Here is a 27,521-nt window from a genome sequence, read left to right on the forward strand (position 1 = left end):
GCACGAGGGATCTGAGCCACGTCTGCGACCTACACCATAGCTCACAGCAATGCCGGATCCTTAACCCACTGAGCAAGTCCAGGGATCAAACCTGCATCCTCGTGGATACTAGTCAGATCTGTTCCCGTCGTGCTGAGTTCCCGTCACGACGGGAACTCCCAAGGCTGATCATACTTTAAAAATGCATGAATTTTAGGAACTCACCCCTAACCTCTTAGGTCTGGCGTCTGGGCTGTACTCTTCCAGGCTCTGCCGCTGTGTGGCTGAGTGACTGAAAGCAAGTCTTTAGTCTCTCCAGACATGGTCTCCTCAACCTTAATCCACATGGCCTTTAATTATCATGTTCTTTAGCCTTTCTTTATCTTGATTTTGATGTTTTTGAAGGGAGCAAGCCAGTTCTTTTGTAGAATGTCCTTTGATTTGTGTTTGTCCAGTTGCTCCTGATTGGACTCACACTGCTCACTTGCTGGGAGGATCACAGAAATGAGGCTGTCTGTGAGCATCTCAGTACCGACCATCACGTTGTCCCATCATCAGCGGTGATAACCTTGAGCTTTTGGGTAAGGTGGCACCTACCCGATTTCTCTACTGCAAAGTTACTGTTTCACCCTTCGTAATGAATAGGTAATTTAACTTGGTAATATCCAACTGCTCTGCCTCTATTCTTATATATTTTTAAAATGCAGTTGTCGTGTACTGTTTTTACTGCCTGAAAAGAGCACGTGGTTGGTTTCAAATGTCCGATCTTGGTTTGCTAGCACTCTCTTACACCTGATCAGTCTCACTTTTTACTTTGCCTTCAGCACCTTCTTCAGCATCTTGAAGCAAATGATACAGTGCATTTGGAAGCATTTGGCTGTGTAGACACAGCCATAATGTAGCAAATTTCACACTCCAAGCAAGCTATACAGCCAAGCAAGTACACTCATATATATGTGTTGAATTGGATTAAACTGCATACACTTCAGAAGATTAACTTGCAGTAATAGTTTCTATGTTCTGGCTTTGATAGTGAAAAAGTATCATTCAGCATGTTTGGGGCAAGATTGACTATCGAGTGTCACCATTTTCTGGCATTGGTTTTATGGCTTCCATTGTCTTGATGATCGTTCTTAGGATTTGTAAAGTGTTTTCAGGAGAAATGGCCTTTATTCCTTTGTAATAGAAACATATGTTTTATTTTCAGTTCTCACATTCAGCCTTGGAACAGAGCTATAAAGCACTGCTGTTTGATTTTATTGAAGAGAGTTTTTCCTAAAGTTAAGTGGGCTAACAGCAACAAGGGAACAGACCTGTCGTGTAAATTCTTTAAATGTAGCAGCACAGAAACTCTCGCTGTCATTTTGCAGAGTTACAGATCTCAAATGGAGATTAAATGTTTTGCTGCCCTGGGGAGCTTGCAGCAGGCAAAGATGTTCCTGTGCCATGTGTATCCCAAAAATCAGAGGGGCCTTGAGTTTCTGGGTGAGGTTTCACGTGTAATTCTGCGCGGGGGGCTGGGGGGTGGGGGGAGCGCAAACAAATATTTGACTTGGATAAATCCTAACAGCAGAGTTTTAAATAGAGGTGAATTAGGGAAGCTTGGAAGATACTGTAATTCTCTATCTTCATGAGACTGAAAAAATTAAGAGGTTACAGGTGGATGTGATGTTTTGAAAATGCTGTCTAATAAGTGAGCCTTACAGACTGGCAGGAAAGAACAGCAGACCTAGTACAGAATTTGCTTTCTGATATTTTTTAGAATTGAATGAAGTTTCGGTTTAACTGAATAATTTCGAGCTCACCAGAGAAAAGCATTTAAAATGGGCTAGCTAATACTTAAAAATAGGTGAAACTTACACGAGAGTTATATAATTAAAATCTTTGAACTGATTGGGAAACAGGACTTGGTAGTGAGTGACACAGGACGTTGTAGGAATTTCCCCTGCAATAAGGAGGCTTATTGTTGCTGAGTTAACGCATTGTATCACCTCTTATGCTTGCTACCATTACTGCTATCACTGCATCAGTGAACATTTCTTGACCAGTGGTGGGATTTCCCCCTCCCTCCACCACTAGGGGGATTTGGGTGCTCCTTACACGCCTAGACTGAATCAGTTCCTGCTATGTGCAGTGAAAATGAGCTCTCCAGTCTTGGGGAGATGTCCTCCGTTTGCTGTTGGACCCTAAGGCGGGGTTTGCTGTCGTGAGAGCAGATGGCCCCTCCCCAGAGCTCCCATTTCTTAGCACTGGCCAGGCTCTATGTCTGTTTTGTCCACTCTGATTTATTATTCAGGAGCTCTATGAGGGAGATACATTGTCCCCAGTTCTCAGATGAGGACACTGATGCACAGGTGGGTGCATGGAGCCCCTCAACACTTGTGTTCAAAGTAGGCTCTGGAGCCTGTGCCAGGTGCTGTACTGGTTGGTGGGGATGGAGCGGGAGAATGCAGTCACTGCCCGCTCATGTTCACCAGCGGGGGGAGGGGGGTCTAGCCAAACAGACTAGACATCTGGGGAGGAAGGAAGAGTGAACAGTAAAGAGAATAAGATATGGAGGGAGTCCCAGGGGGCCTTGGGAAGCCCAGGCAAGTCACAGAGGAAGTGACAGTTGAACACAATTTTGGAAGAAGCAGCATTTCCTAGGAGGCCAGAGTCGGGAGCTACTGGGAGGAAAGGGCATTTCCACCAGACGAATGGTGTCTGCAGAGAAACAGGGTCATCAAGCAGTTTGACGTAGAACTGCCAGGGTTAATTTTCACCTGACACAACAGTCAGCAGTGGGGCAATGATGAAAGGCTGTGAGGAGGCTTGTCTGCCAGAGTAGGGTGTGAGGTTCTGTCTGGTGAAGGATGGGGAGCCGTGCAAGGACGTTCTGTTACTCTCATTGCTGTTACAACACTGCCCTCAGCTTCCTGTCTGTCAGATGGGTATAATCGACAGTATCTTCTGAGGATGAAATAAGCCAGTACTTCTAAAGTGTTGACAGCAGTGCCCACCACACAGTAAGTGGCCCGTAAATACAGACTGCTAATAGTATGCTCCAGCTGCTGCTAGGACTCTCTGTTAATTATGGTACGCCTTGTGCTGGACCTCTACAGACATTATTTGTAATCATCATAACATGCTTGCAGGGAAGGTTTTATTATTTCACTTTGAACATGAGAGACTTGAGCCTCAGAAGTTAAGTGACTCACTGGCACCAGTGGAGGGGGCTTACTAGAAGGGCTTTGCCCTTTCCTTCCTGCTGTGGCATGGTGGCGGCTGGGGGGATGTGCCTGTCATGGGTCAAGGCCGGGGAGGCAGGGGGGCATCGTTAGGGAGAAGGTGCTGGGAGGGAACAGGCTGCAGGACTAAGGGGCTGTGAGCAGCATCGGAGGAGCTAGATCTCTTGTTCTCACAGGTACCATGGGAAGCAGGCAGATCATAGCAGAGTGTAGGGTGCCAGAGAAAAGAGAGACAGATGAAATTGCTTGCAAGGTGAGCCACTCTAACGCTGGCTAGGAATTGCTGGGTGTTCAGTGTGGTGAAAAGTGACAAGACATATCATGGGCATGAGGCCTTTTTTCGGACAGATAGATTAGAAGAAGCTTAAAATGCTTCATGTTAAACTGCCTGGGAACTGCTATGTTTACCCACAGTGGTTTCTTCTGGACCCCTGAGGTCGCATTCAGTTGGATGAGAGACTTCTCTTGGTTGACTGTCCTCTTGGAACCACCATCCTTATCGCCCCCCAAATACATGGAAGAAACAGCTACCCTTCTTGCATAATCAGTAATTAATTTGTGACATATTCACTGAGCCATTCAGGCTGCAAAAATAAGCCCCGCCAAACACGTAATTGACAGCTCGGTTTCTTATCTAAGCCAACCAGCTTACTTTCAGTTCGGGTCCCTGAAGATGGTGCCTTCTAACATTTTTTTTGACTTCAGGACAAGCTTTTGGTTTCAAGTCAAGATTGCCTCCACATTTTCACATGTTCCTTTTATCTCATTTGTCATAAAGGAGCTATCTGCCTTGCTTACTATGAACATAACCCTGAAGGCTGGACAGATGAGCTTGTATAAGCATAATTTAAATGCATGCTTTACTTAGCCATGACATATGTAGGTTTTTAATTGGTGAGGTAACTCTGGCTACCTGGTAAAAATTACTCTCTAATAGAAGGGATAGGGCATATGGGTACAATTTTGGTGCCTACAGCAGTCCCATTGCTGAATCTTTCACTTAAAAGTTTTAGCATCTACTGATGAACCAAGTTCCAAAGTGTTATTTCACTGGGAATGTCTAGATGTTGTCATTATTCTGTAAAAATGGACTTTCCCTCATCAACTGTGATAAATCATAATTCTTTCTAAAAAGGCAGAGTAAATGCTAATTTTTTTCCTTTGATTATTGGTTTTCAGAGTAAAAATTTCTGTAATTGCAATTTTTGGCTATTGTTATAGACCATAGATATTTATTAATTCATTATTTTACAACCAGTTACACTCATTATTCATTTCAGGGTTCAAATTGACCCACGGGTGGCCAGAGAAGATGTTTCAAGCTCTTTTGTATCCTTTCCTACAACAACATCATTTGACTTAGAGCATCTCTGCTTTTGGCACAGAAAGATGTCCCAGGCTCATCTTACATTTTTTCTGCCCCAGGTCTGCAGTCAGCAGATGGACCTTGTCCATGGAACCTATTTCTTTCTTGTAGTGAATGGTATTTAGAAAGCAAGACCTGGATGCTGAAGGGGCTCAGTGCTACTAGGATGTCATGGCATCTAAGCCCTGTCAGTGGATGGATGGATATGTATATATCTGTATGTGATATATTCCAGTTTATGTTAAATGGAAATGTTAGAGATAAAGTTTTCTTATTAATTTCTTTTACGTTTATCTCACATCTGTTACATGGACAATGAAATGATTTCTGGTAATAAGGACATGGTTACTTATTTGTTTTACCCTGCCAGAGATATATACTAGCTTCAGAATTAAAATCTGCTGAATGTTAGGAAGAAAGGAAATACATAAGCACATAACCCTTTGGTGGGAGGTGAAAGAGAGCTGAGTATTGTCTTCCATGGTGGGAAGCCAGTAGATAATGCCTAAAATCAGGAAATACAACTTCAAGTATATTATTTAGAGTTAAAGAGGTAGACAAAAGAAACACCATGAATGAAAGAGTTGAAAATAATGACTTTTGGAGAATGGGAAATTGGGGGGGGGGGTGTTATGGAGAGTGGGCTGCTATTTTCATAATAAGTTACATAGAGCTATTGGTCTCTAAGACACCACAGATGTAGCATTGATATAAATAAAACATTAGCTATAAGTCTGACCTCAGCCCCAAAGTATTACTTTCTCTCTCTTATTTTTTGGTACCTTTTCTGGAAGACACCTTGCTGTTAAATGTGCTTTATGCAAAAGATTTGAAGGAATTTCAGAGAATGCATTAAAATTTTGGTTCTAAGATAATATTATAAGAGCTTACTTTTCTCTAAGTCAAGTACTTGCTACTTGGGCCTTAACAAAAATTAGAAAAATTTTACTGTTCTTCCAGGTGTATAGCTGTTCGGTTAATTGAATATGTAAAATTTACAGAGACTAAAAAATCATGGTAAAAAACACATAAAATTTATCATCTTAACCATTTTATGTATACCATACAGTCATGTTAACTATCTACACATTTTTCGGTAACAGATCTCCAGAATTTTTTTATCTTGCAAAATTGAAGCTTTATACTCATTGAATAAACTTCCCTTTCCTTCTCTCTCCTCATTGAATAAACTTCCCTTTCTCTCTCTCTCCTCCCCCAACCTCTGTCAACTGCTATTGTACTTTCCTGATTTCCATAAACTCTTAAAAGTCCTATCAAATGATATGCTGCACTCTAACTCTGTATTCCACATTGTTATCTTTTGGAAACATTTCAGCCTTTTCTAAAGTAAAAATGTTGGAGTTCCCACTGTGGCGCACTGTGATGGGCAGAGTCTTGGGAGCACTGGGATGTAGGTTTGATCCCCGGCCCCTACACAGTGGGTTAAAGATCCAGTGTTGCCAAAGCTGCAGCTTAGACTGCAGCTCGGATCTGATTCCTGGCCTGGGAACTCCATATGCTGTGGGGCAACCAAAAATGAAAAGGAAAAAAAAAAAAAAACCACAAAGTAAAAATATTATAGCCTGTTGCATGTTAGAATGCTAGAATGTGGTAGTAGTGGTGGTTGTTAGGTGTGGGTGTGTGTGTGTGTGTGAGAGAGTTTATGATTAAATTTTTAATGAAATCAAGGGTAATGTCTGCTTATGACTGCCTTTGAATTTCTTAGAGAAATGCATTCAGAAAACTTATAATATACTTCACTTGAATAAAGAGTGATTTAGTTAGAAAAAGATATATTGAGATTCTCTGCATTGGAGTAGAAGCTGTGAAGAATTCTAACCAAATGAAGACTGTGCTCTCTGCCTTCAAGGGGGCTACCTTAACGACATTTTTGTGGAAACGAGATGCATACCTAATTATGTACTGTCATTGCTTGTTTTATCTGTTATCATTTAGGAAATGGTGGGGAGACTGGAAAAATTGAGGGAGGTTTTCTGTCAGAGTTAAATATGAGCTGGGTCCTAAAGAAATTTAGTCTTTAAGTAAAAATTGGGAATTTTTTTTTTTATCTAAAAAATATTTCTTGGCCTTAAATTAGCTAATTATCCTCCTTGCTGGTAAACTGAGAGCAAAGGAGTTACGTTTATAGTTCTCTTAAGAGTACTGTATTTTGGAATTTGTTTTGGTCTTTGCCATTGTCATTTCTTCTGGTCTTGTTGGTTTGGATGAATTACCTAGTCTTGAATTTCCTGTTCAGAACCCATTGCCATTCAACAGTTTTCTCTGTTTCCTAGTCATTTTTAGTTTTGACTCCAGATTGAAGTAAGTAAGCATCTATGCTTAAATACTAATCAGAATCTCAATGTAATTAAAATTGTAGTTCTTTGCTGTTCATATCTATCAGTACATACTTGTATGTCTACACCTGGGACCTGTCAGACAACAGAAATAACCGTTTGTTAGGAGTTTTTGTAGTCTGCAGACTGGTTATATATATATACTGTTACTTGGGGGAGTCCTCATGAAATCCCTGTGAAGTAGCTGGGTATCTCCATTTTACACATGAGAGTGAGAAAATCCATGGCAATTGGGAGAACTGAGAATTCCATCCTGGGCTTTCTTGTCTGGGTCCTGTTTGCCTTACAGAGTTTGCAAGCTGCTCATGTTAGAGGAGTGCCTGTGAGACTGGGATGAAGGAGTGATGTTGGGGTGCGGTAGAAAGGGTGTTTCAAAAACTTCAGTGTAGAATGAGTTTTTATTTATCATGCATCTTGTAGACCTGTTGCTTAATGTACCAACAGGAGGGTTTTGAGAAAAGACAGCTGCTTGTGTGACTTAAACTTTCCAAAAAGTAGGTAACACATATCCATGGTAGAAAAACACAAAATATTCAGAAGGGCGTAATGAGGTTTCATCTCACTGTGCTCTCCCCACAGGACCCCTCATCACACACTTCAGAAGGAACTGCTGTTACCAGTTTCTTGTGCATCTTCTGAAAGGTGTTTTTATGTATGTCGTTAGTGCATTTTTTTTTTTTTTTTGTCTTTTTGCCATTTCTTGGGCCGCTTCCGCGGCATATGGAGGTTCCCAGGCCAGGGGTCAAATTGGAGCTGTAGCTGCCAGCCTCTGCCAGAGCCACAGCAACTCGGGATCCGAGCCGTGTCTGCAATCTACACTACAGTTCACGGCAATGCCAGATCCTTAACCCACTGAGCAAAGCCAGGGATCGAACCTCAACCTCATGGTTCCTAGTCGGATTCGTTAGCATGTTTTTATGCTTTTAGAACATTGGTACTGGCTTATACTGGGCACAGAGTGCCTTGTTCTTATAAGGGGCTCTAAGCTACTAACTTCTTAATGCCTTATAAAAACTGGACCCCTTTGCAATTTGCACTAGAATGTTAATTCCATGATGAATAGAAATCTTTTTTTTTTTTAATTAAAAAAGACCTATTCTACGTTTTAGAGTCATTTTCAAAGTCTGCATAATCTTCCAAATAAAATCCCTGTGACAAGTAAGTAGTTCTTAATGCCTGTTTCAGCTCACCATGATTTTGGATTTGAGGAATATACAGACTATATTGGCAGGATAGAAAGCACATTAAGGGTCAATAAATGGTCAGTTGGACTGTCTTTGTGAAAGTAACATGACTGAATAATAAACGCTAATAAATGAATATGTCAGTTTATTAGCCTTGGGTCTCCTGGAAAGTAAAGCCAGGTTTATTGGGAGGAGGATAAAGGGGAGGGGTCCACATGGTCTGTAATGTGTAAGCCTTTTTATGTTTTATAGCCTTTTGGTCTAGAGTTACTTGCATGGCAACACCATGTAGTATTTGTATTCATGTCCTGGTGAAAGACTTGTTTAGAATCACAAACGTCACAGCAACTGTCTTTAGGACCTAAGTGGTAAACATAGTGCTGCTTTTTAAATTTAATTTAATTTTATTTTATTTTATTTCCTTTTTAGGCCACCCACAGCATATGGAGTTCTTGGGCCAGGGATCAGATCTGACCTGCAGTTACGGTAACCTGTGTGCAGCTGTGGCAACACTGGATCCCTTTAACACACTGTCCTGGGTTGGGGATCAAACCTGTGCCCCAGTGCTGCAGAGACACAGCCAATCCTGTTGTGCCACAGCGGGAACTCCAACACTATGCTGCTTTTAGTGTAGAACTTTTACACAAAGCACAACTGGCCGTGGAATTAAATTCCACCGCAACGTGTAAAAAGAAAGTATTGTCTATTTTTGCTCTGCAAATGGCTGGGGCTTTCTTAAGCTTCCTCTGGAGGAGAAGCTGAAGGAGGAGTGAGGGTAACCAAGTGACCAAGTGGCCGGTGTAGTCATTTCAGAAGCTCTGCTGTCTCCAGTGGTTGCCTGTTTCCCCACCCTCTGCCGAGTTCCTCAGGAGAGGCCTGCCCTTTGTTCCTGAGGCTTCCAGAGTCACAGAGGTACTGTTCTGCTCACAGGGAGGCAAAGCTGTGGTCTCAGCCGCAGTCTCTTGTCTTGCCGTAGCTCTCCTCTCCAGGGGCAATGAAATCCTCAGCCTGGTCTCAGATGTGGAAGGCAGTGGGGACTTGTCCTAAGGGGTTAATTAAATGCACCAGTTTAATATTTGGAAAAATAACATCCCTGTTAGTCTGTGAGAGCAATATCTCAGCAGGGCCAAGGCCGTTGCTCACTCAGGTATGTACACAGGTCAGGAGATTTGAGAAACTTACTGTGTGATAATTTTAACATTAATTTCAAACAGCCACCTCAGCCCCCGAGAGTGGGTTGGGCCTGTTGTGGCAGGTGTTTCATATGTGCCCCCCTGTCAGGAGGATGCCCTGAAGCTGTGCTCATGCCGAGAAGATGGTGGTATGATTGATGGGCTGAATAAGAAATTCTTATTCCAGGGGCTAAAATTGAGTCCTGTGGTTGCCAAGAGCCTCGGCTTCAGATGCATTTCTGGGGTTGATAGGGGAAAAGCACATCTGGAAAAAAAAAAAAAAATCCCTAAATACAACAGTTAGCATTTATCTGCATAAGCCTGGGAGCAGGAATCAGAGACCTGACAGTGAGAAGGAAAGACCAAGGCAAGTGTCAGATGCTGTCCTCAGGTATCAGGTGCTGCCGGTACCTAGAGGGTGGGACTCTGGAGTCTCTTTTGCTCCCTCCCCATCAACCCTTCTTTCTCCTTTTACTGCCTGAGACCTTGCCACTCATTTCCTTGGTTGGCCACTTTGGTCTCTTTTTACTCTGAAATCCTTCAGCATCAACTATTTGTCAGATGATCGTACAGTTATTTATGTATTGACAGGTGAGGGCCCTTCCTTAGCTTTGGGGGTATTGTTCCTCCCTCCTCACAGGGGCTGGTGGGATCTTCATCTCTCTCCAGACTCCTCTCTGTGCCCCACCACCCTTCCCTTAAGTTCTTCAGAGAGGGGCAGACTCTGTCAGTCTCCCTCGGCCATCTGTTTGCTTCCACCACGTCAGATACCTGTACAGACCTACCTGCAGCAGCCAGTCCTCACCTGTCTTGGCCATTGGATCCTACTTTCAGCTAAGGCTGCTCGCTTCCCATCTGTGGGTGCCTACCTGCCTCACCTGCCCTGTAAACCATGCAAGTTTGCTTCCTTCTGGCCATGCCTTTCAGTTCTAAGCATCTTATGTCTCATTTAATTCTCACACTAACCCTATAGACTAGGTACACTTCTCAGCCCTGTTTTCTAGACCAATATCTGAGGCATCCAAAGGCTGAGTGACTTGCTCAAGACTCCAGAGCTTGAGCAAGTCACCAGGCCATCTGGCTTCTGAACCTGTGTTTTTCACCACCAAGCGAGTTAACGTCTGCTGAGGGCACAGGAGAGGACTGAATTAGTGCGTAGCCCATACTCTCTGCAGAATAAACCTGCCTCCACTTGGGACCATGTCTGCTGGGTATTTCTGTGGTCCTAATCCCATTGCTCAGGGCATCCAACGCACACAGGATGAAGGTGCCCATGTCTGTGTCTTCATGCTGACCTGTCTTGGAGTGTCAGACCTGTGTAGCCACTTGCCTCTGGCCTTATTTCCCCATCAGTTTCTTTGACACCTCAAAGTCAGGTGCTCAAAACTGAGCTCGAAGCTGGGAAACCTCAATAAGATCAGTGGTTTGTGTCCCTGTCAATGGGATTGTCTTAGAGTTTTGCAGGATGTTAACATTCCCAAAAAGTAGGTAAAGGGCATGTGGGGTCTCTTGTATATTATTTCTTACAACTGCATGTGAATCTATGATTATCTCCAAATGAAGTTTAATTAAAACAATAAGTTAATAAAAACACAGTGAATTTGGCCCCTTCACTCCCCCCTCCCCCCTTGCCCTCCATGCTACGTTTCATTTGATGGCACCATGACCTGCTCAGCTACTCTTACACCCCTGGGAAATCTAGAAGCTGCCTGTTCTCTCATTTTCTCTCCATTATCTGGGGAGCTGGTTACAATTCTTACCAGCCTCTCTTTTGTCCTTTCCTTAGTCACCTCCCCACTGGACTTTGCAGCCTCCTTTCAATTTGTCTCCCCCAGCCTTCTGAGAGATAGTCTTAATTTGTTTGTCATTCCTTTGCTTGAAATCCTTCAGTGGCTTTGAATCATCTGTGGCAAAACTCCATAGGTTGTCACTGCCAGGGCTACTGGTTATAATAAATGCAGATTCTGGACCCGATTTCAGACTTGCAGGGTGGAAATCTCCAAGTTGAAGCTGGATCTGCCGTGTTTAACCAGCGCCCTCTGGTGATCCTTCTGTGCACTCGCATTTGAGGACCTCTGGTCTGGGCCACCTACCAGAGGTAGGGATGCTCCACACTGCTCTTTCTCTGTGCAAGTCCTTTGTACCTCCCCTGAAGACTTGACTAAAACATCCCCTTTCTTCCTCTCCTGTGTCAGAGCACTGTCAGTCCTGTCAACATCTGTATCTCTTTGTGTCTCTCTACATCGAGGATGAGTTGCTTCAGGTGGGGACTGCTCTCTCCTCACTTTTGTAGCACCAGACCCCAGGAGAGCTTCTGGCCTATGCTCTGCTGCCAATACCCTTGTTGTTTTATTTTATCAAGTTGTTACCTTGATCCCCAAGTAACAGTACTTAGTGTCACTGCCAGTAATAAAACCCGAGAGAAATGGCTAGTTAAAAATAACGTGGTAAAATTACTCATCCAGACAAAAACAGATATTTGATATCTGCCACCGGACACCAGTGTTCCACAGGTAATTCTAAATGAGAGGAAAACCTTTTTAAAGCATAAAAAAGTTTGAGTAATTTGTAGCACCGTAGCACTCCCACCCCACCCCCATTCCCCCCTCTCCACCCTGTCCTGTTCCCCCACCCCAGCCATTTTTTCTGCTTTTCAGCCAGAGGGCCTAATTTCACTAACTGACCTTTCAGCAGAACTAACATTCCAGCCAGTGGGCTGACTTTCCATTGGTCTCATGTCGCCCCTGAGGCAGCAGTTTTCACTGGGGCTATTCTTTATCCAGGCTGCCAATCAGCACACTGATTTCCCCCTTTCATTCCCCAAGTGAGCAGTGGCTGAATAGGGGATTTCAGATTTTCCGTGAATCATTTTATAGTATATGACTGATTAACTTTTTAAAGCCTTTTATTATGGACATTTCAAACATATACAAATATGGAAGAGTGTGATAAAGTCCCTATTACCCATCACTCAGGTTTCACCCATCACTCTTGGCCACATTTGTTTCTGTCCCTTAATCTTCTCCCCAGCCACCTCTTTGTCCCCCACCTCTCAAAGTTATATTGTATCGTATTGGTTACTTTTGATCAGTGTGGGATAGTCTTTTCTTTTACTTCATGAAATGCTGATGATTTTTTATTGGTAGTGAAGTATTTTAAGAAAACATTTAAAAATCATAATAGCTTTATTGAGATATAATTCACGTTTTACAGTTCATTTTAAGTATACAATTTAGTGGGTTTTCATGTGTTCACAGAGCTGTGAAACCATCACTGCATTTTAGAGTTTCCTATCACCCTGAGGAGGATTTTGTACCCATTAGCAGTCACTCCCCATTTCTGCTCAGTCCCCCTCAGCCCTGCGGATTTGCCTATTCTGGACATTTCGTCTAGGTGGATTTATAACATGTTTGGTTCTTTGATATAAGTCTACTTTAGTTAACAAAATGTTTTCAAAGTTCATCTGTGTTGTACTCTGTATCAGTAGTTCCTGACTAATGGCAGAATAGCATTCAATTATATGCCTGTAAGACCTTTTATTTACCTATTCATCTGTTGATGGACATTTGAGTTGCTTTCACTTTGTGGCTATCATGAACCATGCTGCGACAAACATTTGTGTACAAATCTTTGTGTGGACACGTGTTTTCACTTCTCATGGGTATATAACTAGTTGTGGAATTGATGGATTATACGGTACCTCTGTGTTCAACCTTTTGAGACACTGCCAAACTGTTTTCCACAGTGGCTACATCATTCCCATCAACAATGCACAAAGATTCTAGTTCCACACATCCTCACAAAAAAAGTTGTTATTATCTGTCCTTTTGTTTATAACTGTCCTGGTGATACTTTGTTGTGGTTCTGATTTGCATTTCCCTTGTGGCTAAGGATGTTGAGCATCTTTTCATGTGCTTACTGGCCACGCGTTTATATTCTTTGGAGAAATGTCTTTTCAGATCCTTTGCCCATTTTAAAAAATGGATTATTTGTCTTTTTGTTATTGAGTTGTAATCATTCATTAGAAATTCTAGATCCAAGTCCCTTATCAGATAAATGATTTGCAGATGTTTTCTCTCAATTTGTGAGTCGTCTTTGCACATTGTTGCTGGTATCTTTTGATCAAGGAAGCATTTTAACAACAGAAAACATGAGGAAAATGGTAAAAACCATTTTGTTGGGAGTTCAGAAATGGAGGGGCAGCATCTTACATATAATGAACTCCTGCCTGCCATCGGTCTGCACCAAAGTCAGGCTGGTTAAATCCCCTACATTCTGCAGTTTTGAGAAGCAGTCTGTCCTATTGTGGCAAGGCAAGCACTTTTTATTGTAGTGGTGGTGGTGTAGTGTCAGGGGGAATTTTTGAGGATATGTTTTTCTATCAAGGAGCCTGCTTAAAGTGCTGATTCAAATGGATTACTTGAAAGATGGGCACCTTCATTTCTGGACTTGGTTGGAGGTTTTGAAAAGCAATCTTTGTTGTATCTATTTTACATAGTAGGTTACTGCTGGTTTTGAAAAAATTTAACAAGGAAAACAAGCCTTCACAAAATTAAAGGCTGTATCTCTCTATATAAGGTGTGTGTGTGTGAAATTTATATTTACACTTATATTTACTGGAGGTTGCATTGGTTATAATAAAGATAGTGTATGGGAGTTCCCTGGTGGCCGAGTGGGTTAAGGATCCAGCATTGTTACTGATGTGGCTTGAGCCACTGCTGTGGCATGGGTTCAACCCCTGGCCTAGGAACTTTCTCATGCCAAGGATGTGGCCCCCCCCCCCCCCAAAAAAAAGAGATGGACTGTATTAGAGAGGGAGTTTGGCATTTTCCATAAAGTGGTGTTTGAAACTTTTTAGGTCTGCAGTGATGAGTTTACACTAGAAAGCGAAGATGTTTGAATGAAGATTTGAGAGGCAGAATAATTGGGGAGGAACTTGATTTAATAATTTAATTTTGGAAAGATGTTATAGTGTATTGATTCAGGTCAATACTTAGATATTGAGTATGTCAGGCATAGTTTTATGGGGATGAAAGAGATGGAGGAGATTCTAATATCTCAGTCAGAGGAGAGAGAGAGATCCCTGCTAGGTGGGGTGTGGGTGTCCAGAAACTAGAGGAGGCTAAATGTGAGACATGACATTTGAATTGTGCCCCCAAATATGCCCACATATGAGCACAGGTGAGTAGGAAGGTCCCGTTGGTAGAGCATCATAGGCAGAAGAGTCAGAGAAAGCGTCTTGACTTAGTGGAGTATGTAACGGTAGACAGTATTTGACATGATTTTAATTGCCAGCTAAGGAATTTGTCCTTAATTCATTAAGGACTGCAGATTCCTTGAAGGTTTTGGAACCATTAAATTGGCATCGATTCTGTAAATACTTACTCAGAGCATTATGTTGGGCTTTGCAGCTCAGCTGAGGCAGAAGCAGGGTCTGACATCAGGGACAGACAAGGTCTAATCTTTATGCCGATATTATTGATGAAAGTGACCAGTTATTGATTGGCTTCTGCTTTGCATGCCCCAAGCTAAGGAACTCATCCTTACCATAACTCTGGCTTGTGTGTCTTGTTGATCCAAGCTGCGGAGAGGAGGAGATTGAGATGTAGTGGAGGCTAGGTACTTTGCTCATGACTGAGTGGCAGAGGTAGGATGTGGATCCAGGGTCATCATCTTCCATAGTCCATTCTGCCAGTAGCACTCAGCATGGCCCTGCATTCATTGCTTCTATGCTGTGTCACGCTGCCAGGGCGCCTTCTTCTTGAGCATTGGTGCACTTGGGGTGCTGTGAGTTTGCCCCCAGGGCAACACATCTCTGCTGAGTTCCTGTTCTCTTATTAATCCTGCAAGTATTTCAGGCCCCCAAGGGAATCATCTGTTAATGTAACTTAGCACATCTCTGTTCTCACCTATTATGTGTTTTTCAATTTCCATATTTTCATGCCCTAGAGTGGGGCATCTCACACCTGTCTGTGTACTTCTCATTTACCTCTGTGACCTTGAGTTACACCTCCAGTACCTGGATCTCTCATGTAGAGCTGCATGACCTCTGAAATTCCTTCTTTTTGAGGGCTTAGGAATTAGCAAAGAAGACTAGTGGCTACAGGATTCTCAGATGCCAGGGAGGGTGCTGCCAACGGGACCACTCCTTCTTTTTAATGCTGACCCCTGATGCCACTCTCAGTAAAATTCAGGTTCTTAACCTCCCTTGTAGTCTTTGTGGACCTTGAGTTCTCCTTGGCATCAGGGAACTAGAGATGTGACCATAGCCTATGAGTTGCCTCTGAGCTTTAGAACCCACCACTTTCAAAGCAGCCCCTTCACTTTCTGCATCAATTTCTCATCACTTTCTGCATCCTTTCTACCTTTGAACCTCCCTGCCTGCCATCTTCCCTAAACTCTCCAGCCATTTTATCACTTGGAACTGTGTCCCCACTCCAGACCATTTCAGTCAGAATCTGGTGGGGTGGGTGGTGTTTGATGAAAGCTCCCTGGGTGATCACATTTGTGTTCAGGGCTGAGAACCACTGCTTGTCTTGTCTCTGCTGCCTTCATTTCTCCCTTTTGATGACTGGTCCTAACTCAGCATGAGAGGAACCAATAAATCCTGATAATTTTAAGGAGTGGCCATTTGTTGTTTTTTGATTTTAGTTTTGACTGAGCACTTTGTGTGCATCCTAATTTTTATGTCATTTCACACTAGACTGTCCTAAGTACCAAGCTTCTGAATCAGTCTGATGGATTACTTAATGTCAGTTAAATACAGTTAAAGTTAAAATACACTCCCAAGAGGTTCTACATTTGAATTCTATTTGAATTTTAAAAAGAATTCAGAATGTAGATTTATATATTCAGTGAGTTTGTAAAAAGATATGCATATGTTTATTATATAAACAGCCAAGGACACAGAAGGAAAAAAAATGAAAAGATATAAAAAATATCTAGTGATTATGAGATTTTTTTCCCGTGTCATATCTGCATTAGAAATTTTCTATAGTGAATGTGTATTTCTTCTTTGCTTTAAAAAAGTTTTGAAAAGAAAATACACCCTAGACAAAGTAGGGGGTGTGTGAATGTGGGTGTTTATTTTTAGCTCTGGAGGCTAAAATATTCTGAGGGGGTATTGAGAATAGTACCATACTGAGAGTGAGTTAATAGCAAGGCTTGGCACACAAAAGCTCGGATTTGGATCCTTGTTATTTTTGTTTTTGCTTATTATAGCGAAGCTAAACTCGTCTCATCTGATGGCTGGCATTTTGCTTTGTTGAACAAGCGAGAGTCATGAGACCATTAGTCCATATTGGGGGCACCAGAAAATGATGACATTGATAATTCATTGTTTTGTTTGTAATGCCAATGGAGTAGTTTTAATGATGATACCTCTTATTGGTGGGTCTTTCTGAAACACGATTATACTGGGAACAAAATGTTGACCTAGTATCTGTTTATCTTCTTGGGTTGGTTTATTACTGGAGCAGTGCTTGACATGTGCATTTGGATTTCAGTTTTAACTAAGACACAATTAGAATAAGTGGTTTAGACCATAACTTAACAGTAGTTAACTCTGGGTACTGTTGTCAAGTAATTTTGGCAGTACTTAAATACAAACAGAACAATTTCTAACAGATGTTGAGTTTCTACTCTTGCTTTATCAAAATAGGTTCCTTTAAAAAAAGAAGATAGGAGAACCTATTGCTGAAGTTATGGGAAGCAGCATTGTATGGAAGTGTTTCAGTAGGATGATGTATTCTGAAACGCTTTTTCACTAATCCTTGGGGAAATTTGGCTGTGAGCATGCAATTATTGCATTTTTATCCACGGAATGGGCTAAAGTTGGCATCAGATCCCTCATGGTTGCCAAAGGCAACACACTGATTTAATTTGTGCCCCCATGGCAGATACTTTTGCATAATTTCAGTGATTTTTTTTTTTAATGCTACTTTTTCTGTTTCCTTTCCAGCCTCCTACTTTTTGTCGCTTACTCCTCTTTCTCTTGAGTTCTGAGGTATCTTGTGTTGGTTGAGGAGAGCAGAATAATAGAAGGTCCTGATGGCTATCCCCTGGCAGGGCCCGGGGAGTGCAGCTCGGAACACTGTCTGGGGTCAGCCCTGGGGGAAGCCAGCCCTCTCACAGATTGACCAAAACAGCACACATCCTAATTGGGCATGTTTGAACCCTGACTTGGAGCCTGAAAACTTTACCCTAAAAGAGGTGCATTTGGAGGGATTTTGAATTATTTTACGCTAGAATCGTGGTTTCTTGACGTGCTCACCTCCATTGTTCTATTTCCTGCTTGTGCCTCTGATGCTGTCATTACTTTTAATTGTTGTTTAACATACGGATGGGATTACCAGGTACACCTGATTCTAGTGTGGGGATCTCTTCTCTTTGGTTAGGGGTCCCAGAGGCTCCAGGGGAGGGCCGGCTGGCATCCCTACCGACTGACTGATGGATGGGGCAGACCCCGTTACAACAGTGCACATGATGGAAGGGCTCTGGGGTGGGCGTGCCTTTCTGAGTAGTGCTTGGATCTGTGTGCCAAAACCATTTTTGGGTCATAGATGTTTGTTTTAGAAATATATCCTTGCAATAAATGAAAAGAGGGAGAAAAGGTTAATTCATATATTTATCGTGTCTGGAAATGGTTTTTTTTTTTTTTTAATGCAGAGTGGACACAGATATCTACCAGGTATCTTCGAGAGCAGCTGGCTAAGATTTCCGACTTTTACCACATGGCTTCCAGCACAGGCGATGGCCCTGTCCCCGTGCCGCCAGATGTGGAACAAGCTATGCGGCAGTGGGAGTACAACGAGAAGTTGGCATTTCACATGTTTCAGGTAACCTTCCCGTGAGTCTCAAGGCTGTTTGCATGCTTTTGAGAAGAGAAGAAATTCCTTAGTTAGGTTTTGGAGGGTTAAATTATATCTTTATACGACTTAATACATTCAAAGAAAGCCATCTGACATTTCTCACATTAAATTATATTAAAGATAGCACCTTTGCCCTAGGATGACAGCTTCCTGTTATGTATATTGATCAATGATGTCAGCTGTTTTCATACCATTAATGCTTTGTAATTGCACTATTAAATAAATCCTTCCAAGCCTTTTATTTAGCAAAAATTAGAGATATTTATTCAGAAAAGTTTTTGTGCTGCTGCCTTCTGTCTTATATTAGATCTCCTTTAGAGCCTAATTATTCCAAAGAAAGGTCATCTTAATTTTGTTCTCCTCTCAACAGGGGAGGAGGGATAAGGAAGGATATTGAAGAATAATGACTAAATTCCCCTCCTGACACACTGGTGTACATCATATTGACCAGAAGAGGGCGCTTGTGCTGTTATTTGCCTCCATCTTTACTCCCTGCCAGAGGCAGGGACAAATGTACTCAGCTGAAGTTGTGTTACTAGCCTAGACTTTCACAGCCTGCTATCTTGATCCAAGAAAAAGGTGGTAGAAAGGATGTGTGGTTTCTAAATTTCCCCCTGAGAACTTTAATTATAATTTCCAGGTGGTAAGCAACCTTTCCTAGCACTCAAGGTAGGAATCGACCTCCTCCTCCTTTGGGAAGTAGCCTTGTTAGTGTTAAGTCAGTAAAAACAACTCATTTAACAGAGAACTATTTTGGTGCTTGCTCCAAGCTTTTACGACTTTTATTGAGCTGAGGATTTAGTCTGCATCTTTGAAGAAGTGTCTCTCAGCATGTTTAATATTTTTTGGAGGGATTACTTTATATAAAGAACATTGAAATTTGTGTCTCTTTTATAGGAAGCATTTAGGTTCTAAAGTGATGATTCAAACTGGGACGTTAATGTTAAAATTAAAAAATCTATTGTATTTTGGAGTTCCTGCTGTGGTGCACTGGGTTAATGATCTGGCTCGGCTCTGGTGTTGCCAGTTTGATCCCTGGCCTGGAGCAGTGGGTTAATAAAGATTCATACATTGTTGCAGCTGTGGCACAGGTTGCAGATACGGCTCAGATTTGATCCCTGGATGGGAACTTCCATATGCTGCGGGTGGGGCAGAAAAAGAAAAAAAAATACTATATTTTAATTCACCGTATTCTGAAATGTGAAACTAGTATGTTCGTGGGCAGACATGCGTGTGCAGAATTAAGGGTACAGATACGTAATAAAAGAATCTTGAGGATGGACACTGTGTAGTCCTTAGAAGTCATGCTTATGAAGATTCTCTTTTTTGGAACCTTATATTCACTATCTCTTAATCGTTAATAAAAGTTCAATTTTATTGATTTCTTTAACTTAGAATTTATGGGTCTGAAATTTTTATATTGCACTTTTTCTGTGAATTTCCCTTTTTTTTGACTATACATTTTAAAAGTTAGAAATTAGCAATAAGTAAATACTTTGCTATTATGGCATGTTGATGTAGTGTTACTGTAATATTTTAAATATAGAAACTAATTTTTTTTTTATGGCCACATCCGAGGCTTACAGAAGTTCTCAGGAAAGGGGTCAAATTGGAGCTGCAGCTGCTGGCCTACACCACAGCAACAAAGGATCCGAGCTGCATCTGCTCAGCTTTCAGCAACACTGAATCCTTAACCCACTGAGTGAGGCCAAGGATTGAACCTGCATCCTCATGGATAGCAGTCAGGTTTTTAACCCACTGAGCCATGATGGGAACTCCTAGAAATTATAATTTAGAAGTATATTTTTACAAGAATCGTTGATAACCATGCTTGTGGACCACTGGTCATACATAGCTACATCAGAGTTGCTGGGTATAAGGTAGGATTTCATATTAAATCCTAAGGTTATTATCAGAATGACCAGAAAAGTCTCAGTAGCTTTTCCAGAAAACATAGCCTTGTGTGTGTGTGTGTGTGTGTGTGTGGTTCTTTTTTTTTTTTTTTATTTAAGCTTTTTATTTATTTATTTATTTTTGTCTTTTTACTTATTTCTTGGGCCGCTCCTGCAGCATATGGAGGTTCCCAGGCTAGGGGTCAAATCGGAGCTGTAGCCACTGGCCTACACCAGAGCCACAGCAACGCGGAATCTGAGCCGCGTCTGCAACCTACACCACAGCTCACGGCAATGCCAGATTGTTAACCCACTGAGCAAGGGCAGGGACCGAACCCGCAACTCATGGTTCCCAGTCGGATTCGTTAACCACTGCGCCACGATGGGAATTCCCCTTTTTAAGCTTTTTAGAGCCACACCTGCAGCACATGGAGTTTCCCAGGCTAGTGCTCGAATCGGAGCTGTAGCTGCCAGCCACAGCCACAGCAACTCCAGATCCGGGCCTCATCTGTGACCTACACCATAGCTCATAGCAACACCGGACCCTTAACCCACTGAACGAGGCCAGGGATTGAACCTGTGTCCTCATGGATGCTAGTCAAACTCATCTCTGCTGAGCCAGGATGGGAATTCCCATAGCCTTTTGTTTTAAGATTAAAGATTCTTTTATGATGTGACTCGTGATAGAAAACTATAATATGACATTAAATATGTATGCACCTAGAATGTCGTAAAGAGTGTGTGTACTTACATGTACATATATGTATGAAGGGAAAAGATAAAAATGTTAATAGTGCTTATGTCAAGAGGGGCTATACCAAGCCTGTGGGCGGAGCATTTTGGAAATTTATGGGCATGTTACTGTTCTTAGTGTAGTTGTGTCGAGATACTTAGATATTATTTTACTATAAATTCCTTCATTTGTTTGTATTACGGTTAATTAGACCATTATATTGATTTTTAAGGTTACATTTTGTAGGTAGCTTATGGCATCTGAAATTCATTTTAGGATAGAGAAGGAGGTTACTAGGTTACTTTTTCAACCTCTTTGCAGGATGATGGCATGATGGGTGTTTTTGTTCTTTTTTCTTATTGCCGTTGGTCAGGTTCCCTCCTGTGAGTATGAGTTCATAGTACCCTGAAATCTAGCCAGGCACTTGACATGCCCTGAGAGTCTGAAAGCCTCTGAATTTTCTTTCTTATAGAAATTAAATATTTATCAATTTGGAGGGAAGCATATATGCAGAAACCATGAACAACAGCCCCAAACTCTCCAAAGCAACCATACCAAATGGCATCAGTTCTTTGCTTTGCTTAGAATTTGAACTTTGATCAATGAGACAATGTTTTACGACAATAACAAAAACATTAGTCAAAATACACTTAAGCATAAAAATAGCAGTGCTCTTTTTTGAGTTTTAGTTGGTTTTGCTTTAACACTATTAGTGTAATTTTTCTTTGTTCATTGAAGGAAGGAATGCTAGAAAAACACGAATATTTGACATGGATCTTGGACGTGTTAGAAAAGATCAGACCAATGGATGATGATCTTCTTAAACTCTTATTACCACTAATGCTGCAGGTACAGTACATGTGACCATGAGCCTTTTGACTCTGTGGGTGAGAAGTGAGTCTGATAAGAGTGAGGAGGTAAGTAGAGGAGGAGGAGGGGAAAATTCCTTTTTGAAATGGAAGGAACAGTGGTCCTGATGCCATAACACACAAGAGACTTCTCATAAGCTGTTGGGGCTTGATCCTGGCCATGTTCATAGTTTCTATCCCCATGTCCTTTTCAGGTATTCTCGCCACATCGACTCCCCCATCCCTGAGCTGAGCAAACTGCTCTTTAAATACCGTCTCCTTGTTCACACAGATTTCTGTGAAAACAAGACCAATCATCTCTTTTTAAGGCTATAGAGGGCCTTCTACATTCTTTTGATATTCTTTGAGCCACTAGGGATGGGAACTTCCTATTTTCATGATTGGTCTCAGATCTGTTATATTTTAGGCTACCTGGATGAAATTTATTTAAAAAAAAATTTTTGGAGTTCCTGTCGTGGCTCCGTGGAAATGAATCTGACTAGCAACCATGAGGTTGTGGGTTTCATCCCTGGCCTCGATCAGTGGGTTAAGTAACTTGCATTGCCACGAGCTGTGGTGTAGGTCTCAGACGAGGCTTGGATCCCACGTTGCTGTGGTTGTGGTGTAGGCCGACAGCTGTGGCTCTGATTAGACCTCTTGCCTGGGAACCTACATATGCCTCGAGTGCAGCCCTAAAAAGCAAAAAAAAAAAAAAAAAAAAAAAAAATTTCCTGGAAAGGTGATTTATCCGTTTAATGACCTAAACAATAAAAAAGCCTAGCTGGTGAAAAATAATTCTGTCTCTCACCTAGTACCCTCCCAGAGACCACACCCTACTGGAGTCCTATGTCCTTCCTGTGCTGTCCACTGTAGTAGCCACTAGGGAAATGAGACTGCTAAGCCCTTGAAATGTGACAAGTACATGTTTTGCCATATGCTCTTAGTGTAAAGTGCATGCCAGGCTTCAGACTTGGTACAGGAAAAGGAGCGGATAACATCTCATTAATGCTGTCCATGTTGTTGATACCACGTTGAAATGATAGCGGTTTTTGTTTTTTTTTACTGCGGCATGCAGCAGCTTGATGTGGGGGCTCAGTTCCCAGACCAGGGATTGAACCCTGGTCGTGCATGTTGGAAGTGCTAAATCCTAACCACTAGGCCACCAGAGAACTTTTAAAATGATAGTGTTTTAGATTTAGTTATAATAAGCCAAATATGTCATTCTCTTAATTTTGGCTGTGATTTTTTTTTTTTTTTTTTTTTAGATGGCTACTAGAAAGTTTAAAATTATGTATGTAGCTTACATTATATTCCCATCGGACAGTACCTTTGAAGTTTTGTTTGTTTGTTTGTTTATTTTTTTTCATGAGGAAAAGCCTCTGTGACAGTAGCTGCCTCATGGAGTAGCCCAAGATGGGGCTGAGGTCTCTGTCCTTGTGCTTCTCAGTATTCAGATGAGTTTGTCCAGTCGGCTTACCTGTCCCGGCGTCTCGCCTACTTCTGTGCCCGGCGTCTTGCCTTGCTGCTGAGCGACAGCCCCGGCCTCCTCGCTGCCCACTCGCCCCACGTGATGATAGGACCAAACAACGCAAGCATCGGGGCCCCCAGCCCCGGCCCCCCCGGCCCCGGAATGAGCCCCGTGCAGCTGGCCTTCTCCGACTTTCTTTCCTGTGCACAGCACGGCCCCTTGGTTTATGGACTCAGTTGTATGTTGCAGGTAAGTCCTGGCCCATCCTCTTTTATGGGAACATGCAGTGCAGGAGACAATTGAGTTGGGAATTGCATCTTATTTATTTTTTTAGCCATGCTGGCAGCATGAGGAAGTTCCTGGGCCAGGGATCAAACTTGTGCCACAGTAGTGACAACACTGGTTGGATCCTTTAACCACTAGGCCATCAGGGAACTCCGGGAGTTGCATCCTCAACTTTTTTTTAAAGGGCCAGACGCATGGCATAATGGAGGTTCCCAGGCTAGGGTTTGATTTGGAGCTATAGCTCCTAGCCTATGCAACAACCATAGCAACGAGGAATCCGAGCCGTGTCTCTGACCTACACCACAGCTCCTGGCAATGAAAGTTCTTTAACCCACTGAGTGAGGCCAGGGATCGAACCTGCAACATCATGGTTACTAGTTGGATTCATTTCTGCTGCACTGCAATGGGAACCTTGCATCTTCAACTTTCATGTCACAATTCTAATTCTTTCCAAGTAGGTGATAGATTGAAGTTTCATGTTTTCATCTCCCTATGTTGGATCAAGCCAGGGGAATTGTTTATTGCTTCTTCTAGCAGAGGGATATAGTGGTTGTTTTTTATTAGGTCTGTTAGGTAGTTCTGTGATTAGAAGTCGTTCAGGGAACCCGCAAAATAGGTCGGCTGCATTACTGGTCTTGGGGAAAGACAGCTTCTCCAGACAGCATTCTGTAACTTCCTCAGTCCGCAGCTTTACTTGGTTGCCTTCTCCCTCTGTTTAACATTCAAAAAGCTTACCAGGCTCTGCTCATCTGCCAGGTGTCCTATGCTTGGATTTCAGGGAGTGTGTAGGCTGCTGGCTGATGCTTCTGGGGTGTGAGAGACGGTCCTGCCCTCGAGGAGCTCAGAGGTCAGGGTTCGGGTCATGTTTCTTGGGCTCCTTATGTGTCCTCGTTATGGAGGGGCTTTGGGACAGGGCTGGCCATGGAGCATGGTCTCCACTCTTGTCAGGAGGATGGAACAGGCTCCTAAAAGGGCAATTCCCCTGTGCTGTGACAGGGGGCTGCCTTGTCCCCTTGGAGGGACACTCAGGGGGCTGAGGGAGCAGAGAAGTGGAATTTGTAGTCTAACTGGGAATTTAGGGGGGTTCTCTGAAGGACATGGTCCTGACTAGCTCGTGTAATATGGGTTAAAAGATAAAAAAGTGATCAGAGTGTTTGAGGCAGAGGGAACAGCGCGGGAGGAGGCCCAGAGGGTGGATCAGCCATCTCGTTGGCAGATTGGTTTTAATGGAACGTAAAGTGTGAACTCTGTTGGGGATCAGGGCCCAGAGGGGCCCCTGTGTGCCGTATGATTAGGATGTCAATGGAGGGTTTTACGTGGTCAGTTGTGTGGCTTCATTAGATTGTTTTGGCCACAGAACAGGGAAGAATTAGGGGAGTGGGAAGGTAGGGAGAAAGAGAGATGAGGCAAGAAGTCAGTTTGGAAGAGTCTAGGTGAGTTTGGACTGTTTTATCCCTTGGGATCTCCAGGTGGGTCTGTCCAAGAGGTGCTTATGTGTCTGATTCTGAAGGTGAGGGCAGACGGGGCCAGATGTGGGACACTCAGGGCCACCAGGCTGGTCAGGATCTCGGGAGGGGGTGATTACCTAAAAAGTAGTGAGAGCTGACCTGTGGAGTCTGGGGCACAAGTGGTTAAGAGGTAGTAGAGGAGAAGGTCACAGAGGTGACCAGGAAAGTGGCCAGACTGGAGAGAGAAGAACCGGCGAGAGTGTTGTACAGAACCAAAGACGATGAGAATAATATTGTCATCGTTTGATTATCATCGTATTTGTAGCATTTAGTGTGTGCTGGCCACTGTGCTAAGTTTTGGCATACCTTGAGTCCTTTAGTTCTCAGAACCATCCGGTGGAACACGAGTAATGAAAAGGGTGGCATAGGTCACACAGAAAATAAGGGGCAAAGCTGGAAATCTCACCCAGTCTGGATGCAGAGTCCACACTCTTAACCACCATGCTGGACGGCTTCTCCAGGTCCTGCAGGAAGTTTCCAGGAGGAGTTAGTAGTGGGTGGTGTCCAGTAGATTGGGGTGATCTTATAAGCAAGTGGCTGAGACTGTCTTTTTTTTTTTTTTTTTTTTTTTTTTGTCTTTTCTAAGGCCGTACCCGCAGCACATGGAGGTTCCCAGGCTAGGGGTTGAATCAGAGCTGTAGCCACTGGCCTACGCCACAGCCATAGTAACGCGGGATCCAAGACCAGACTGCAATCTACACCACAGCTCAGGGCAACGCTGGATCCTCAACCCACTGAGTGAGGCCAGGGGTCGAACCTGCAACCTCATGGTTCCTAGTTGGATTTGTTAACCACTGAGCCACGATGGGAACTTCGAGACTCTCTTTGACAACGTGGTGGTCACAGTTGATCAGTGGAAGTGAGTGAGAAGCCATATTAAGGGGCTTTGAGGAACAATGAAGAATGAGGAAAAATAATGCTACCTCTTTTGAGAAATATGCCTGTGAAGGGAAGAGATAGAAGTTACTGCTAGATGAGTGGGGATTTTAAAAAAATAAATTTCTTATTTTTTGCTGGGCAGACTTGAACATATTTCCAAGCTCAGAGTAAACTGAGAGGGGGTGAGTCTGAGCTGAGGAGTGGAGGGTGTTTGATGAATTAGTGCCCTGGGTATTGGAGGTTCTGGAATCGAGAACAGTAGGAGTTGAGAACTACACCTGCTCATGGATGGGAGGAAGGAGATGGGGATTTGGGCCAGCAGAGACGGATGCACTGGTGGGGCTCAGGGACTCATGTTCATCTCTGCCAGCTGGTTTCAATGAAGGTATCTCCAGGACCTCAGAGTCTAGTTTTTTAATACATAATTTTGCTTTTTAGAAAAGAACTATTGCATCCATCTTCTAAGCTGATATGGTTTGTGGTCAGGTGGCCCCATAGCGTCATGGGGAAGACTTCTTCTTTAGAATCATTACAGCCCTGACCTCAGTCTCCTCTCTGCCACATGGTAACTTTAACCTTGAGCCTCTGCTTCCCCATGTGTGGATGGGGGATGGTGACAGTTCTACTTCCTTATCATAAAGCGTTAAGGCAGTGATGGCTAAAAGTTTCCAGAACCATGTGCAGCGCAGAGTAAGTGTTTAATTAAATGGCAGCCATAAGAGTCATTCTGCCTTTAGGAGGCAGTGGTTCCAGGCCTGGGTGCTGAGGTCGCCTTGCGCTGCCTTGCCCGTCTCCCATGGCTCACATCCCTCTTTGGTACAGCTGGGGAACCCCACTCCTACCTCATGGGCTGGGATGGATAAGTAAGACGGTCACAGAAAGTACTGTGTACAAGCTGGTTGAATAAAAAGTTATCTACAAGGGTCCAAGGTTAGGGTAGGCATGCAGCAGCCTGTGGGTCAAGGCCAGCCCACAAGCTAAGAATAGATTTTCCATTTTCAATGCTTTATTAAATAAAAAAAGAAAGAGTATGTGACAGGAACTGTGGGTGACCTGAAGGGCTTGAGACATTTACTAACTGGCTTTTTATAGAAAAATTTGCCACCCCGGGATCCAAGGTTACTGCCTGTCCAGCATTTATGAGGCAACTCACTGCACCATTATTTGAGAGATTAAAAAAAAAAGTTCCTCTTTAGATTTTACAGCCTTAGGAATTACTATATATTCTGATTCACTCATTTTTTTTTTTTTTAATTGCATGGATATACTTGTTTTAAGTGACAGTTTTTAAGTGGTGATTACTGCATTTTTACCAACTTTTCTAGGTTTCTCGTGCTGGAATTTAGCTTATAAATTATAGCATTCCTTAATTCCTCAGTAGGTGTGTTCCCTCCTCTTCAAATGAATAATTCTTAGTTTTGTCCTGTTATTTGAGAATGGGGTAAGATAATCACATTTTAAACTTAGTGGTAAGAAGCTATAATTTAGTTATAACAAGGTGTCACTTTTTACCCTTTAGCTGTTGTTTAATCAAGATTTTCTTGCTTTATTTCCAGACTGTTACTCTCTGTTGCCCAAGTGCCTTGGTGTGGAATTATTCCACAAACGACAATAAGAGCGCGAACCCAGGCTCGCCTTTGGATCTGCTGCAAGTAGCCCCCTCCAGCCTCCCCATGCCAGGCGGGAACACGGCTTTCAACCAGCAGGTAGCCTTTCGTTATGGTGGTTTGGTGGCTCTTTTCATTCTTGAGAG

General features: G+C 42.8%; 1 protein-coding gene across 35 annotated transcripts in view; it reads left to right on the forward strand.

Annotated features, from left to right (window-relative positions):
- MED12L (mediator complex subunit 12L) overlaps positions 1 to 27,521 on the forward strand; it is a 354,400-nt gene that overhangs the window by 46,620 nt on the left and 280,259 nt on the right. For all 35 annotated transcript variants that reach the window (XR_014824163.1, XR_014824164.1, XR_014824168.1 and 32 more), the window contains 4 exons: positions 17,953 to 18,122; positions 21,519 to 21,629; positions 23,076 to 23,345; positions 27,325 to 27,474. Coding sequence is in view for 26 of the 35 variants with exons in the window: in XM_084990033.1 (XP_084846159.1) it covers positions 17,953 to 18,122; positions 21,519 to 21,629; positions 23,076 to 23,345; positions 27,325 to 27,474 (701 nt within the window). In the remaining 9 variants the exon portion in view is untranslated. The remainder of the gene's footprint in view (positions 1 to 17,952; positions 18,123 to 21,518; positions 21,630 to 23,075; positions 23,346 to 27,324; positions 27,475 to 27,521) is intronic.

The sequence above is a fragment of the Sus scrofa genome, chromosome 13, assembly GCF_054392235.1.
Source record: "Sus scrofa isolate SSC_HxYL_T2T_F1_AM1 chromosome 13, Sscrofa_HxYL_maternal_Yorkshire_Landrace_v2.0, whole genome shotgun sequence".
Taxonomy (NCBI): domain Eukaryota; kingdom Metazoa; phylum Chordata; class Mammalia; order Artiodactyla; family Suidae; genus Sus; species Sus scrofa.